The 13,772-nt window shown below is 47.7% G+C and overlaps 1 protein-coding gene across 1 annotated transcript; it reads left to right on the top strand.

The window, feature by feature from the left end:
- Positions 1–193: 193 nt before the first annotated feature.
- On the top strand, positions 194–13,737 carry MED1 (mediator complex subunit 1). The gene is made up of 17 exons (XM_010724596.4): positions 194–477; positions 1,360–1,466; positions 1,952–2,030; positions 2,431–2,485; positions 2,612–2,744; positions 3,521–3,549; positions 3,913–3,984; positions 4,312–4,386; positions 4,944–5,017; positions 5,365–5,454; positions 5,590–5,701; positions 5,999–6,123; positions 6,347–6,465; positions 6,724–6,925; positions 7,081–7,176; positions 7,270–7,375; positions 7,856–13,737. The coding sequence occupies exons 1-17, from the start codon at positions 450–452 to the stop codon at positions 11,103–11,105; spliced, it is 4,752 nt and encodes a 1,583-aa protein (XP_010722898.2). The 5' UTR covers positions 194–449; the 3' UTR covers positions 11,106–13,737.
- Positions 13,738–13,772: the final 35 nt, after the last annotated feature.

Raw genomic sequence — 13,772 nt, 5'->3', positions numbered from 1 at the left:
CCCGCGAGATTTCAAGCGGTGGGAAGAGGAAAGGTGGAGGAGAGTGCGCGCGCGCACCGTCGTCTCGCGAGAGCTGCGAGCGAACTTTGCTCTGGCACGGGGAGCGGACGAAGCTCCGCCCCTTCCGTACAGGAGGCTCTTTATCGAGGCACGCGCGCTCCGCGCCAATCGGCATTCGGAAGGCGGTTCGGAGTGGGGGGGGGCGGGGCCTGAAGGGAACCGGGCGTTCTCCACCACGACTCCCTTCCTCTCGCGAGACTCAGAAGCTCTCGCGAGAAGCGGGAGCGCCGCGCGCTCGGAGGAGCCGCGGCCGGAGAGATGGCGGCGGGCGCCGCCGCGTGAGGCTGGAGCGGAGCGGCCCGGCCGCGGCTTTCCCGTTCCCTTTCCGTTTCTCCAGGCGATCCCGGCGCTGCGGCTCGGCCGCCGGCCGCCCCTCCCCTCCCCGCGGCATGAAGGCGGTGCCGGGAGGCGCTGAGGGTGAGTGCCGCCTAGCGGGGCGCGGCCGCTGTGTGGAGGCTTAGGGCGGGCCGGGCCCGGCCGGGGGTTTCCTCACGTCACGGTGTGCGAGGCTCTGCTCGGAGCGCTGAGCTGTGCGCGAGCGGAGCGAGGGGGCCGGCACGAGATGGGTGTCACCGTGCCGGGACAGCCGGAGCTCACCGCACGAAACCGCCGCCGCCGTCGGTTGTGCCGAGCGCCCCGTCCTGCCGGCTGGACCCAAAGCGACCTCCCACCAAAAGCCTCGTTTTGTGCCGGAGCCGAGAGAAGTGTCCGAAAGCGTTTAATAAACGTTTGGTTGTTTCTTAACGCTTGGATTTGATGGGGTCGGCATTAAGTCCGTGATATCTGTGTGTGTCAGTGAGCAAAGCCTTCAGGTTTTGCAGGGCCGTTTGCTGTGGCAGTTTTGATGCTGCAGGCTCATGTTTGCCTTGGAGCCAGAAATACCTGCCACAGTTTGTGTGGTGGTGATGGCTGCTGTTTGCAGTTTGGTCACATGCAACTATTGAAAAAATCCTTGGCAAAAAGGGGGGAAAAGCATTGAATTATAATGCTACTGAAATTCACGTTCCTTTGTGTGTGCATTGCCAGAAAAATGAATTCTTTCCCCACGAGACTTTTGTAGTTGATCCATCCCATGCAGAGTTTTGCCCTGTGTCCCCTTTCATCAGGAAGATACCTTCCATAACAGTGGAACTTTCTAAAGTGCACCAGGATGAGTTTGTGGAGCCCCACGCCGTGTAGATGGGAATCTGGGGGGCGTGGCAAGCGTTTGTAAAGGCTGAGTGGGTCCCGGGTTGGTAGGGCTGTGCTGGCAGCTCACATTCTCTTTTTTCTACGTTTTCCCTGTGGTTTGTCTGACAGAGGCAGAGAAGCTGAATAAGATGAGCACTCTCTTAGAAAGACTTCACGCAAAGTACAACCAAAACAGACCTTGGACGGAAACCATGAAGCTGGTCCGTCAAGTCATGGTGAGAAGCACTGGGCTCTGAGCAGGAGGGCTCTGGAGTTTCCTTTTCAGTGATGTTCAAAACTCTCCGCAACTGACTAGCTCAGTCAGATGTGGCTTTGAAATACTGGCCTTAGTGAGGGTAGAAAGGAGCGGGAGGCAGGGAAGAGCATCACCAAAGGCTGCTGTGGTGTTAAAAATTAACCTCTCTTTATTTCTCTGGCTGCTCTCGTACATCTCCTAGCTTGTACTGATGAAGTTGTTACGGTCTGCTCTTTGACATGAGCAAGTTGCTTTAAAAAAAAAAAAACAATTCCAGACCTGCTTTTGTTACCCGCTGCCAATATGGAGATGATTCTGGTACAGGAATCGAAATGAGGATGTAATTTTGGGATCTAATCTGCCTTTAATTACCTGAATAAATCTCACTCGACTGAAGGAAAATTGCAGTAATCTTCTCTCACGGAGTGAAACTTTAAAAGACCATTTTTCTTCTTTCTGACGTAGGAAAAGCGAGTTGTGATGAACTCTGGGGGGCACCAACATCTGGTGAGCTGTTTGGAGACCTTGCAGAAAGCATTAAAAGGTTGGTACATCCTGTGCCTGCACTTAGGAAATGCTTAACAGTGATGTACAGTGAAATACTCTACGTTAGAGAAACCTGCAAGGTTATTGCTAGCACAGCTCACCGTGTTCGTGGTGCTCACGGTTACGGAAGCGTGCTTATTTCTTGTGAGTCATTATCAGTGAAGTTTGCCTGTGTTATTTTTATTCTTGTTGCCCATGCCTGAATTCCACCTGTAGATGAAAATCCACTCATTTCTTCTGAGGACGTTTGTTTTTCTCTGTGCAAAATGATTCTGCTTGTTTTTTGAGTGTGGAGTGGGCGTGAGTAAGGAGTTGAGATTGCTTTTAATGCTGATATGTGATTGCTGGAGAGCTGTTCAGTCGTTTCACTAAGGCTTATTTTTGCTTCCTTTGTCCAGTGTCTTCTCTGCCTGCCATGACAGATCGCTTGGAGTCCATAGCCAGACAAAACGGGTAAGGCTTCTCCTTCCTTTTGCAGCAGAGGCCTTTCCTGTTTATCTGTACATCACAATCTCACTGCTGGTTTGACTGTTTCTTGTGTGCATCTCATAGCAATTTTTGTTTTGTTTTGTATGTAAGCCTTGGATCTCACCTTAGTGCAAATGGCACTGAATGTTACATCACTTCAGACATGTTCTATGTGGAAGTCCAGTTAGATCCTACAGGGCTGCTGTGTGATGTCAAGGTGGCTCACCATGGAGAAAACCCTGTGGTACGTATTACTGAGAGAGACAAGAAAAATGCCTTTGTTTTTGGAACTGCAGTTTTGTTTCCCTTCTGCTTGAGCAGAGAAAATGGATTACCCTGAACATTCCACCAAACCTAATGTTATACCTCTGCTGCTTGTTCTGGTGGAAGATCAAAGCTCCCATGGAGTAATCTGTTCCTGTGGTTTAATGTTTATTTGCGCAAGGACAATTTTACTGATGGTCTTCTCTTTTTCCTTGAGTAGCATTGCAACTGAAAAAATTATTTGAGGAAGTTACGGCTGTGTTTCTGAAAGTTTCATTTCTGGGGGAAGAATAGGGAAAGTAATCTTACAAAACTTAGGTCTACGAATGGAAAATACTAAAGTGTGAAGTGTTGTGGTTCAGAAAATGGCTGTAAGAAAATGGCTTTACTTCCCTCCTCCATAGGTGTAGCAGTTTGAATTTGCAGTTTCCACTGATGCAGCTGCTCTTCTGAAATCGGATTGCTTGTAATGTCTCTGTTATAAAATCATGGGCTTTCATCCTTAGGCATCTCAGTCCTCAAAAGTTTATTCCCAATTAGTAGTTTAAGAGGAAATAGCATTGCTATCATCCTGAAGGGGGTTGACAAGCAGAACTAGAAACATAGCAATGTGTAGTTGTGAGCATTTGGTTGCTTCTCATCAAAAGCTGATGCTCACAGATTTCACTGTCCTGATATTTTACAGCTACTGTGCTGCACAACGACTTAAACTGATGCATTTGATGTTGATATTGCTGTGTGTTCTTTCCTTTTCAGAGCTGTCCAGAATTGGTGCAACATCTGAGGTGAGCAACAAGGGCTGCTGCGTATTCCGATTTTAATCTGATGCTGTTTTGTGCTTGGAAACACAAAACATCAAAACATTTCTTAACTGTTCTCTCCCCACAAAGTCTCTCCTCTTCTCCAGGAGGTCTTCTGGCTTTGGTTCAGATGTTTCTCACCCTGACTGCTGTGCGTGATGTCTTGGAGGTCACAGCACAGCACTCATCAGAGCCACTGAAGTTGGGTCATTTAAAGAATGCATCACTTAGCTTTCACATGGCAAAAATCAATTCTGACCTACTGTTTGTATTAATGTAACTTTTAAAAACAAAGCCTTATCTGCAACACATCTGAATAAATGTTACTTTTCTCCCTTTTATTTTCAGAGAGAAAAATTTTGATGAATTTTCTAAGCATCTGAGGGGGCTTGTGAACCTGTATAAGTTGCCAGGAGACAAGTAAGTCTAGAACGTGCAGTGTATTTATTTACAGCCACATGTGTAAAAGTGAACAAGCCTTCAAGCCTGCAGTTCTGTGTGCAGCTTCTCATTGTTCCTGCTGCTCCTTGATCGTGCTGACTTCACCCTGTGTCTTGCGTGGTGCACAGTGGGTGAGGAGTATTGAACTCACAGTGAAAATGCAGTCTGAAAAGTTAACATTTCAGAATGCTTTGTCTATGGAATGTGCTGCAGCTTCTCAGCCAGCACTTCTGGGGGCTCCATTTTTTGGTACGGTTCTTTTTGATTTTTCTTACGGTTTCTTCTTTTTCCTTGTTTTATTCCCAGCAAACTCAAAACTAAAATGTACTTGGCTCTTCAGTCCTTGGAGCTAGATCTCTCAAAAATGGCAGGGATGTATTGGTAAGCACACTGCTATGGTTTGCTGCTTGTTTTGTGGTGGTGGTATTGCTGTATCACTGATTGTTTGACTGATTGTTAATCGTGCTGGGCACTGGATGAAGTATCGTACCAATATGTATGTTGTGACACTACTGCTAACAAGGAGAACACTGAAGTTTGAGAAAGACTGTGCTAGCAGAGGAGAGTGATAAAGAGAGACTGAAATTATTGCTCAGAGCTTTCTGGAATTTACCAGTATCCTTTTTAACTACAGAATTCAACTGAAAAAAGTCTAGAAGGCCAAAACAATATTTATAACTAGATGGATTAGTGATAACGATGTTTTACAGTCAAAAATGGAGCTGCATCTCTCATCTTTTACTGCTGTAGAATCAGGAGATAAACTACCTGTGCTGTAGCAATAAGAAGTGGCTTTTGCTTTGCCTGTAGCTGTGTGAAGTTTAAGATAGGAGCAGCTTATCTATTGAGTTAAGATCTCCAGACTTCCATCAGCACATGAGTTGTGCCTTCAGATGTGGTCTTGGCTCACTACAAACTGGTGATGGCCTCTCTTGCAGGCAAGCCACCAACGCAAACCCACTGGACAAGATTCTCCATGGCAGTGTTGGCTATCTCACCCCGAGGAGCGGAGGTATCTTTGATTAACACTTAAAAAAGAAAGGAAAAGATGATTTTGTCCAGGGTTTCCTTTATTATCATCAGTTAATGATGAAAAATGCAACTCGGAGAAGGACAAAGTGGTGAAATACCTGTAAATCCCACGTGATCCAGAATGCTGTTTCTCCTTTACAAAGCCATGCATGGCAGCACCGTGGCAGCTGGCCATGTCTGGTCTTTGACAGCTCTTTCAAGGTGCTTTAGAAGCCCTGTGCAGCACGTGCTGAGTCGCAGTGCGTACGTTATGTGCTTATAGGGGTTAATAATGATTGGGTTCAGTTACACCATCCAGATGCTTGTTCATAAGCCTCTCTCCTTCAGGTCTCCTTATGAATCTCAAGTATTACGTCTCGCCCTATGATTTGTTTGAAGATGGCACTGGAGCCCCTGTTATTTTGCATGAGAGCAATGGTAGGTCACTTGTCAAAGCCACTGCAGACTACTCTGCTATGTGGAGAAAGTGTTTCCACTTGGGATAATTCATAAAGCTTGCTTTGTCTTTTTCATCAGCTTACTTTGCTCTTTGTTTCTTGCCTCGTCTTACAGTTCCTCGATCTTTGGGTATGAACGTGTCGGTGACAGTTGAGGGAACCATGGCGATGTACAAACTCCCCATTGCACCGCTGATCATGGGTTCTCATCCAGTGGACAGCAAAGGGTGAGCAAAGGGCCTGTCAGCCAGGCCTGTCTCAGTAGTCTTGTTTAGATGCAGATCCAACCTTCAGCCTTCTTTTGAAGTTAGGATGGGGAGATGACTGCCTGGTACAGTAGCATTTTATGAAGCTGTGTGTGTTCTGCACCTGCTGTACTTTTGAGGAGCATCTTTTACTTTTTAAGATAGTGTAACAATCTGCTTGTATTTGAGAAAAGGATAGATTGCCAGTCTGGCACTCATAACAGGAGCCAGAGTCATGCCCTGCATCTAATAAGACCTTGTATTAACTCAATATTCCAGAACTCCATCTTTCTCATCGATCACCAGTGCCAACAGCGTGGACTTACCAGCTTGCTTCTTCTTGAAATTCCCACGTCCCATTCCAGTGTCCCGAGCTTTCATTCAGAAACTTCAGAGCTGCACAGGTGAGCTGCAGATCTGTGAGACAGATACTCCCTAGGTTTTTATTAAATAAATTGCTGCTATTTTTTTAAAGTGTGCCATAAAAGTTATTTAAGGCTTTGAGCTTTGTTTGCAGTAAGAACCCGCTAAGCCTCCTTTCCTAGACAGCAACTCCCCTTGCCCTTCACCTTTTTCCAGCTCCCAGGTGCTATTGTTTTTGCCATTGTCTTTGCCATTTTTTTCCAGGCATTCCATTGTTTGACACAGCACCAACGTTTGTACCCCTGTATGAGTTGATTACACAGTTTGAATTATCTAAGGAGGCCGATCCCATCCCTCTAAACCACAATATGCGCTTCTATGCAGTAAGTACGTTGTTACAGTCGGGGTGCTGTGCTTGTAGATGAGCAGTGTGGGGGTTTTTGTTAATTTCAGGTGTTCTTCAAGCAGGGTAAAGGAAGCTGGTACAGCATTAAAGGCTGTGCTATCCAGTCATTCTGGTACATTTTCTGCCAGAAAGGTGGCTTGGTATCACTTGATTCTGGAGACTGCACTTTCCTTCCTAGCTGTTTTATTGCCTTGCACTCAGTACTAGCTGGAATAAAGCACAAATTGTTTATCAGGCTCTTCCAGGACAGCAGCACTGTTACTTTCTGAACAAGGATGCTCCTCTCCCAGATGGAAGAAGCCTTCAAGGAACACTGATTAGCAAAATCGCCTTCCAGCACCCCGGACGGGTTCCTCTTATCCTCAATTTGATCAGACACCAAGTGGCATACAACACACTGATTGGCAGCTGTGTCAAGCGAACAGTTTTAAAAGAAGGTGGGTAGTGCAACAAGTGGGATATACTGTGCAAATAATAAAGAACCCTGGGTTTTTCCATTTCTTTTTTTTCCCTTTTTCGTTGAAGTGTATTGAGCCGGTACCTCTGGTTCATCTCCTGTGTTCTCTGATTTAATAGTTCCTATGTCTTTCAGATTCTCCTGGGATCCTGCAGTTTGAAGTTTGTCCTCTCTCAGATTCCTGCTTTAGTGTATCTTTTCAGCATCCTGTGAATGACTCCCTGGTGTGTGGTAAGAGCATAATGTATTTCAGGGGAGGATGTCAGCGTTTTCTTCCACTGTAACCAGAATTTTGATTTCTTCTAAATGCCTTCTCTCTTTCAGTGGTAATGGATGTGCAAGACTCTACTCATGTGAACTGTAAGCTATACAAAGGGCTTTCTGATGCTCTGATCTGTACAGATGATTTCATTGCCAAAGTTGTTCAAAGGTAAGCTGGATATTTTTGTTCTATCATTTGGTGTTGCTTTGAGTGTTGTCTGTAGGCCAGCATGCAGCAACTAGCAAGTACAGTTATATGTAAGTGTCTTTGATGGCATCACACCCAGTTTTTCGTACTACAGAAAGCTCAACTTTGATGGGCAGAACTGGCAATGCAAAAACAGGCTCCAAAAGTAACCTAGCAGCAGCTAGACTCAGTGGCTGGTCAGCTAAAAATGAATAGTTTTCCAGTATTCCTATGTAGTGAACAGGACAGTTGGTCTCTACCTGGAGCATCTTCCGAAGGAGTATCGTTTTATCCCCATCTCAGAGCAGTGAGATGAGGGATCAGTGGCTGGAACTGCTGCTCTCTTGTGCCCAAGAGCCTTACTGCTTGCTTTATGCGTGCTGAAGTCGTTAAAACTAGCTCAGCAAACATCGCTGTGAGGCAGCAAGGTAGATGCTAAACCCTTTGCTGTGTGTCTTGCAGATGTATGTCCATTCCCGTGACCATGAGAGCAATTCGTAGGAAAGCAGAAACGATTCAAGCAGATACACCGGCCTTGTCCCTCATTGCAGAGACAGTAGAAGATATGGTGAAGAAAAACCTTCCCCCAGCCAGCAGCCCAGGGTATGGCATGACCACAGGCAGCAACCCAATGAGTGGTACCACTACCCCAACCAACACTTTTCCTGGGGGGCCCATCACTACTTTGTTTAACATGAGCATAAGCATGAAAGAGAGGCATGACTCGGTGGGCCACGGGGAGGACTTCAGCAAAGTGTCTCAGAACCCAATTCTCACCAGTTTGTTACAGATCACGGGGAATGTTGGGTCTGCCATTGGCTCAAGTCCTACCCCTCCCCATCACACACCACCACCATTATCCTCACCAGCAGGCAACACCAAGAACCACCCCATGCTCATGAACCTTCTTAAAGAGAATCCTCCTCAGGATTTCTCCACTCTGTATGGGAGCAGCCCTCTTGAAAGGCAGAACTCTTCCTCTGGCTCTCCCAGAATGGAGGTGGGCCCTGGGGGGAGTAAGCAAAAGAAAAAAAAATCCCGCATGCCTGCCGACAAGCCCAAGCATCAGACTGAGGATGATTTCCAGAGGGAGCTTTTCTCAATGGATGTTGACTCCCAGAATCCCATTTTTGATGTCAACATGACTGCAGATACCCTGGACACCCCTCATATTACTCCAGCACCCAGTCAATGCAGCACTCCTCCTACTACATACCCACAGCCTATACCTCACTCGCAGCCCAGTATTCAGAGAATGGTTCGACTTTCTAGTTCAGACAGCATTGGAGCCGATGTCACTGATATCCTTTCAGACATAGCAGAGGAGGCTTCCAAGCTACCTGCCACTAACGAGGACTGTCCACCCATTGGCACTCCTGTAAGAGACTCTTCCAGTTCAGGACATTCACAGAGTGCCCTCTTTGACCCAGATGTTTTTCAGACGAACAACAGCGAGAACCCGTACACAGATCCAGCAGACCTGATAGCAGATGCTGCTGTGAGCCCCAACAGTGATTCTTCAAACCATTTTTTTCCAGATGGGGTAGATTTCAATCCTGACTTGCTAAACAGTCAGAGCCAAAGTGGCTTTGCAGAGGAGTACTTTGACGAGAGTAGTCAGAGTGGGGACGCGGATGATTTCAAGGGCTATGCATCTCAGGCTCTGAGTACTTTGGGAGTACAAGTGTTGGGGGGCGACGGGGGGGATAATAAATTTAAGGGGAGCAATCCATCTGACACAGTAGATTTTAGCATTATAGCAGCTGCAAGCAAAGCACTGGGGTCCTCTGACATCATGGAGCACCACAGTGGAGGTCAGAGCCCCTTACTGAATACAGGGGATTTAGGGAAAGAAAAGTCTCAGAAACGGGTAAAAGAAGGCAATGGTTCAGGAAGTAACGTGGCAGGTTCTGGAATAGATGGGAAGCCAGGGAAGCGCAGCCGGACGCCCTCCAGTGACGGCAAAAGTAAAGAGAAACTTCCAAAGCGGAAGAAGCAGGAGACAGATGGGAAGTCTCCGTCCCACAGTTCGTCCAACAGGCCTTTCACACCGCCAGCAAGCACCGGGGGGTCCAAATCTCCTGGGAGTTCAGGCAGATCTCAGACTCCTCCCGGTGTAGCTACTCCTCCTATTCCAAAAATCACAATCCAGATCCCAAAAGGAACCGTGACTGTTGGCAAACCGTCTTCTCATGGCCAGTATACAAGTAGCGGCTCTGTCACCTCCTCCAGCAGCAAAAGCCACCATAGCCATTCTTCCTCCTCCTCCTCTTCTTCCTCCTCTTCAACCTCAGGCAAAATTAAAAGCAGCAAATCAGAAGGATCTTCTGGCTCAAAGATGAGCAGCAGCCTCTACTCAAGCCAGGGTGGCTCAAGTTCAGGTCCGTCCAAAAGCTCGGTTCAGTCCGTGGGAAAACCCGGATCCTCCCCCATCACCAAACACGGCCTCAGCAGCGGCTCTGGAAGTGCCAAGATGAAACCTCAAGGAAAGCCATCATCACTTATGAACCCTTCCATGAGTAAACCAAACATCTCTCCATCTCATTCTAGACCCTCGGGAGGTTCTGACAAGCTTGCTTCTCCCATGAAGCCTGTTCCAGGTACTCCCCCATCGTCTAAAGCAAAGTCACCCATCAGTTCAGGTTCTGGAGGCTCTCATATGTCTGGGACCGGGTCAAGCTCGAGTATGAAATCGTCTTCAGGAATGGGATCCTCTGGGTCTATGTCACAGAAGCCGCCTCCATCATCAAATTCTTCCACGGCATCTTCATCTTCCTTTTCATCCAGTGGGTCTTCCATGTCTTCATCTCAAAACCAGCATGGAAGTTCCAAAGGCAAGTCTCCTAGCAGAAATAAGAAGCCATCTCTGACTGCAGTCATAGACAAACTGAAACATGGGGTTGTCACTAGCGGGCCTGGTGGAGATGACCCAATGGATGGACAAATGGGGCCAAGTTCCAATTCCTCAAGCCATACTATGTCCTCCAAACACAATATGTCTGGGGGTGAGTTCCAGGGCAAGCGAGAGAAGAGCGACAAAGAAAAATCTAAAGTCTCTGTTTCTGGAGGATCCGTTGACTCTTCCAAGAAGACTTCAGATTCCAAAAACGTTGGAAGCACTGGAGTGGCCAAAATTATCATCAGCAAGCACGATGGTGGTTCCCCTAGTATTAAAGCCAAAGTAACTTTGCAGAAACCTGGGGAAGGAGGCGGGGATGGCTTAAGGCCTCAGATGGCTTCTTCCAAAAGCTATGGATCCCCTTTAATCAGTGGATCCACTCCAAAACACGAACGCTGCTCTCCCAGCCACAGTAAGTCACCAGCATACACTCCCCAAAACATAGACAGCGAGAGCGAGTCGGGCTCTTCCATAGCAGAGAAGTCCTATCAGAACAGCCCCAGCTCTGATGATGGCATTAGGCCGTTGCCTGAATACAGCTCGGAAAAACACAAGAAGCACAAAAAAGAGAAGAAAAAAGTGAAAGACAAGGACCGGGACAGAGATCGGGATCGGGATAAAGACAGAGACAAGAAGAAATCTCACAGCATGAAGCCGGAGAGCTGGTCTAAATCCCCCATCTCAGCTGACCAGTCCCTCTCCATGGCCAGCAGTGCCATCCTTGCGGCAGAGCGGCCGGCCCGGCCCAGCCCTGAGTTTCTGATTGGGGAAGAAGATGATGATCTGATGGATGTGGCTCTAATTGGCAATTAATTTTCTCGTGTCTTTGGAAGGTGAGCTGTACACAGGACCTGCAGGTTCTAGGGATGGAAAGAAAGGAACCGCTGGCTGCAAACCTGACACGCTGACCTTTATGAGGCGTTAAGAGGAAAAAAAGGTGTTTCCAAGGATCTCCAAAGACTGCAGAGAATATTGTGAGTGCCAGCAGCTCGTTCTGCGACCAGGTTCCTGACGGTGGCCTTCATCTATGGACACTTACACTCATTTATAAGTATTAATAGGCCCATTAGACTTAATGGGTGTGAAGCTAAGTGTGTGTGTAAGTGCGGGAGCAGACCTCAAAGTGATGCAACAGAGGCAGGCAGTTCTGGGAGGATCTGAGTTCCTCTGCCCCTCTTCCCACTCAGACAAAGTTGCTTTTGCTTTTAGGAAGTTTTAAGCTAATTATTTTAGGGTACGTTTTAGGGCTGGGTTTTATTCCTTCTAAAAGGGCGGTTGGTGGAAAAAGAAGAAGTGCTTTTGAATTATTTCTCTGGCATTTCTTCATGCAGCGCCCGATTCAGGGCGGCGCTGAGGAACCTCATCTTCCTCCGGTGCGTTTTTATTCCAGGTCAAAGTGATGAAAGATCGCTGTGTGATTTGTCACCTCCCTCTCATTTTAGTTATTTATTTATGTCCGTGGCTGAGTGCACCGTGCTGCTCGTCTTTATGCGATCTCTGTTCTAATGGCATGACACAGAGCCCAGAGGAACTTGGATTTGGATAGAGCCCACGGATCTGGAAAGCTCTGCACAGTGCAGCTTTGGTGATGTTGGTGAAATTCTGGTGTGCGTTGGAACAAATCTAAGTTTATGAGGAACTCCACTGTCTTAATTGGAGTTTTGCTTCCTTGTAAACCGAGCAAACAGAACTTCCCCAGAACCCACTGCGTTGGTGAAGAGGGAGGCTGTGAGCCACACAGCCCTGCAGACACTTCCGAGCTGTGCTTTATCCACACCCAACGCTTCCCTTTGTGAGGATGGAACAGCTGGTGGTCACGGCTAACAGCGGGCCTTGTCTCAATCCCTGATGCTGAAGCACTTAAGGGTTCTCTGGTGGTGCACACACGGTTCCCTCCTCTCTCTGGGAGGCGTTCGCCCAGCAGTGTGAGTCACTCCTGTCCTCGTGGTTGCACTTACAGTGCTGGAAAAACAGACCCTAGCTGGTTCAGCTGGGTAATGATTGCAGCAGGAGCAGTGATTTCCTTAAATGATGGATTTTCCCCTTTTGGCTGGAATTAAGAGCGTGACTCAGGCATCCTCTGTGGTCTTACCTTGTGGTCCCTGAAAGGAAAAGAGACGCAGGAGAGGGTTTTATTTTTAAAAGCAGTGAAATTGAATATGTTGAGGAAGAAACCAAGTGTTATGTGAACACACCTTTTGAATTCTGTGCTGGACAGAATCCTGCTCCCATTGGGTTTTGCCTGGATTCCACCCATGGGAATGAGATTACGCTTCACGTTTGGGGATGGCGTGTCAAGGATTTACATTTCTCACAAACCACAGAGCTTTGCAGCTCTGCTGGCACTCTGATATTCGTGATATTCCAGGCAAGCAGTTTCTTTTCTGGCTCATCCAAAGCCATCGCGAGGCAGATGCCTTTCAGTAGGGTGACAATTATTCGGTTGATTGTAGGGGTTTCCCACCTGTTCCTTCTGCCTTCAGCTTCATTCCCACGTTCCTGTAGGATGCAGGAACCAAGAATTTCTCCAACCCGCTCCCAAACTGCAGAGCTGTCCGTTGTATTTTCCAACCACAGCTCCCCCCTCCCACCTTCCTGTGCTGAGATGATAAAAAAAAAAAAGCAGTAATTAAACGTGGAGCCAATGACGTTATCTTACACAGCATCAGAATCTGTGACTGAGGGCTGTCCCTGAGGAGGATGGAAGAAATACAGCACCAGCTGACTTTGTCTTGAGCCTCTGGAAGCGATGCCTGCACAGCTCAGCAGGCTGACAGCTGTTTGAGTTCTGCCCCTCCATCTTTAAATCGTTTTGTTTTTAAAGCCCTCTGGTCCCTCCTGGGCTGTGTGGAGGTAAAAGAAACGCTCTTAAAAGTCGAATCGGGGCTGGGGGTTCCGCAGGACGGCTTGCTGGACTTGTTGATTGGAGGCACGGTTTACCAACCTGAACAAGTTAAAAGGAAACGGCGTTCAGCTGCGTCGTTCCTACAGCAACGCGTGTGAAACCAACGAGCTGAACACTTTTCCTTCTCCGCTTGCCCAAGATCAAAGTTCAACGTTCAGAATTCCACATCTCCTGCGTGAGGTGGGTGCTGTGACACCCGCACAGACGGGGGGGCAACGCCTCAGCCCCCGCCGCACTGCGTGTGACCCCGGGCTGGGGGCGAGGGAGGGGGTGAGCGGAGGGACCCCCGGCGCCGTGCGCAGTGCTGGGGGAGGGGAGCCGGGGAGAGGCGAGACGCCGTCATTGCTCCACAGCCAGCAGAGCGATGTGTGAACGCTTGGTCTCTTACAAATGGTTTATTTTTTAACTATTTTTGCTTATTCTCGACGATACGTCTTTCAGTATTGGAAAGATCAGTGTGTACACAGAATAAAAGCCAAGCCTTTTGATCTCAAGGGGAGGAGCGTACGCTGAGATTAAAAGAAAATGGTTCTTTTCTAAGCGTTCGTTCTGTAAATCCGCGTCTGGGGGGTGAA

This window comes from Meleagris gallopavo, chromosome 29 (assembly GCF_905368555.1).
Source record: "Meleagris gallopavo chromosome 29, MGAL_WU_HG_1.1, whole genome shotgun sequence".
NCBI classification, from domain to species: Eukaryota; Metazoa; Chordata; class Aves; order Galliformes; family Phasianidae; genus Meleagris; species Meleagris gallopavo.
This window is presented reverse-complemented; position numbering and strand designations above follow the sequence as displayed.

What these genes read in the sequence shown, in the direction of transcription:
- MED1 (XM_010724596.4), top strand. Translation starts at nt 450, where the DNA reads ATGAAGGCGGTGCCGGGAGGCGCTGAGG. An exon ending in AAAATGGCAGGGATGTATTG is followed by an intron (nt 4,387 to 4,943) that starts GTAAGCACACTG and finishes CCTCTCTTGCAG; the next exon opens with GCAAGCCACCAACGCAAACC. An exon ending in CATCCAGTGGACAGCAAAGG is followed by an intron (nt 5,702 to 5,998) that starts GTGAGCAAAGGG and finishes TCAATATTCCAG; the next exon opens with AACTCCATCTTTCTCATCGA.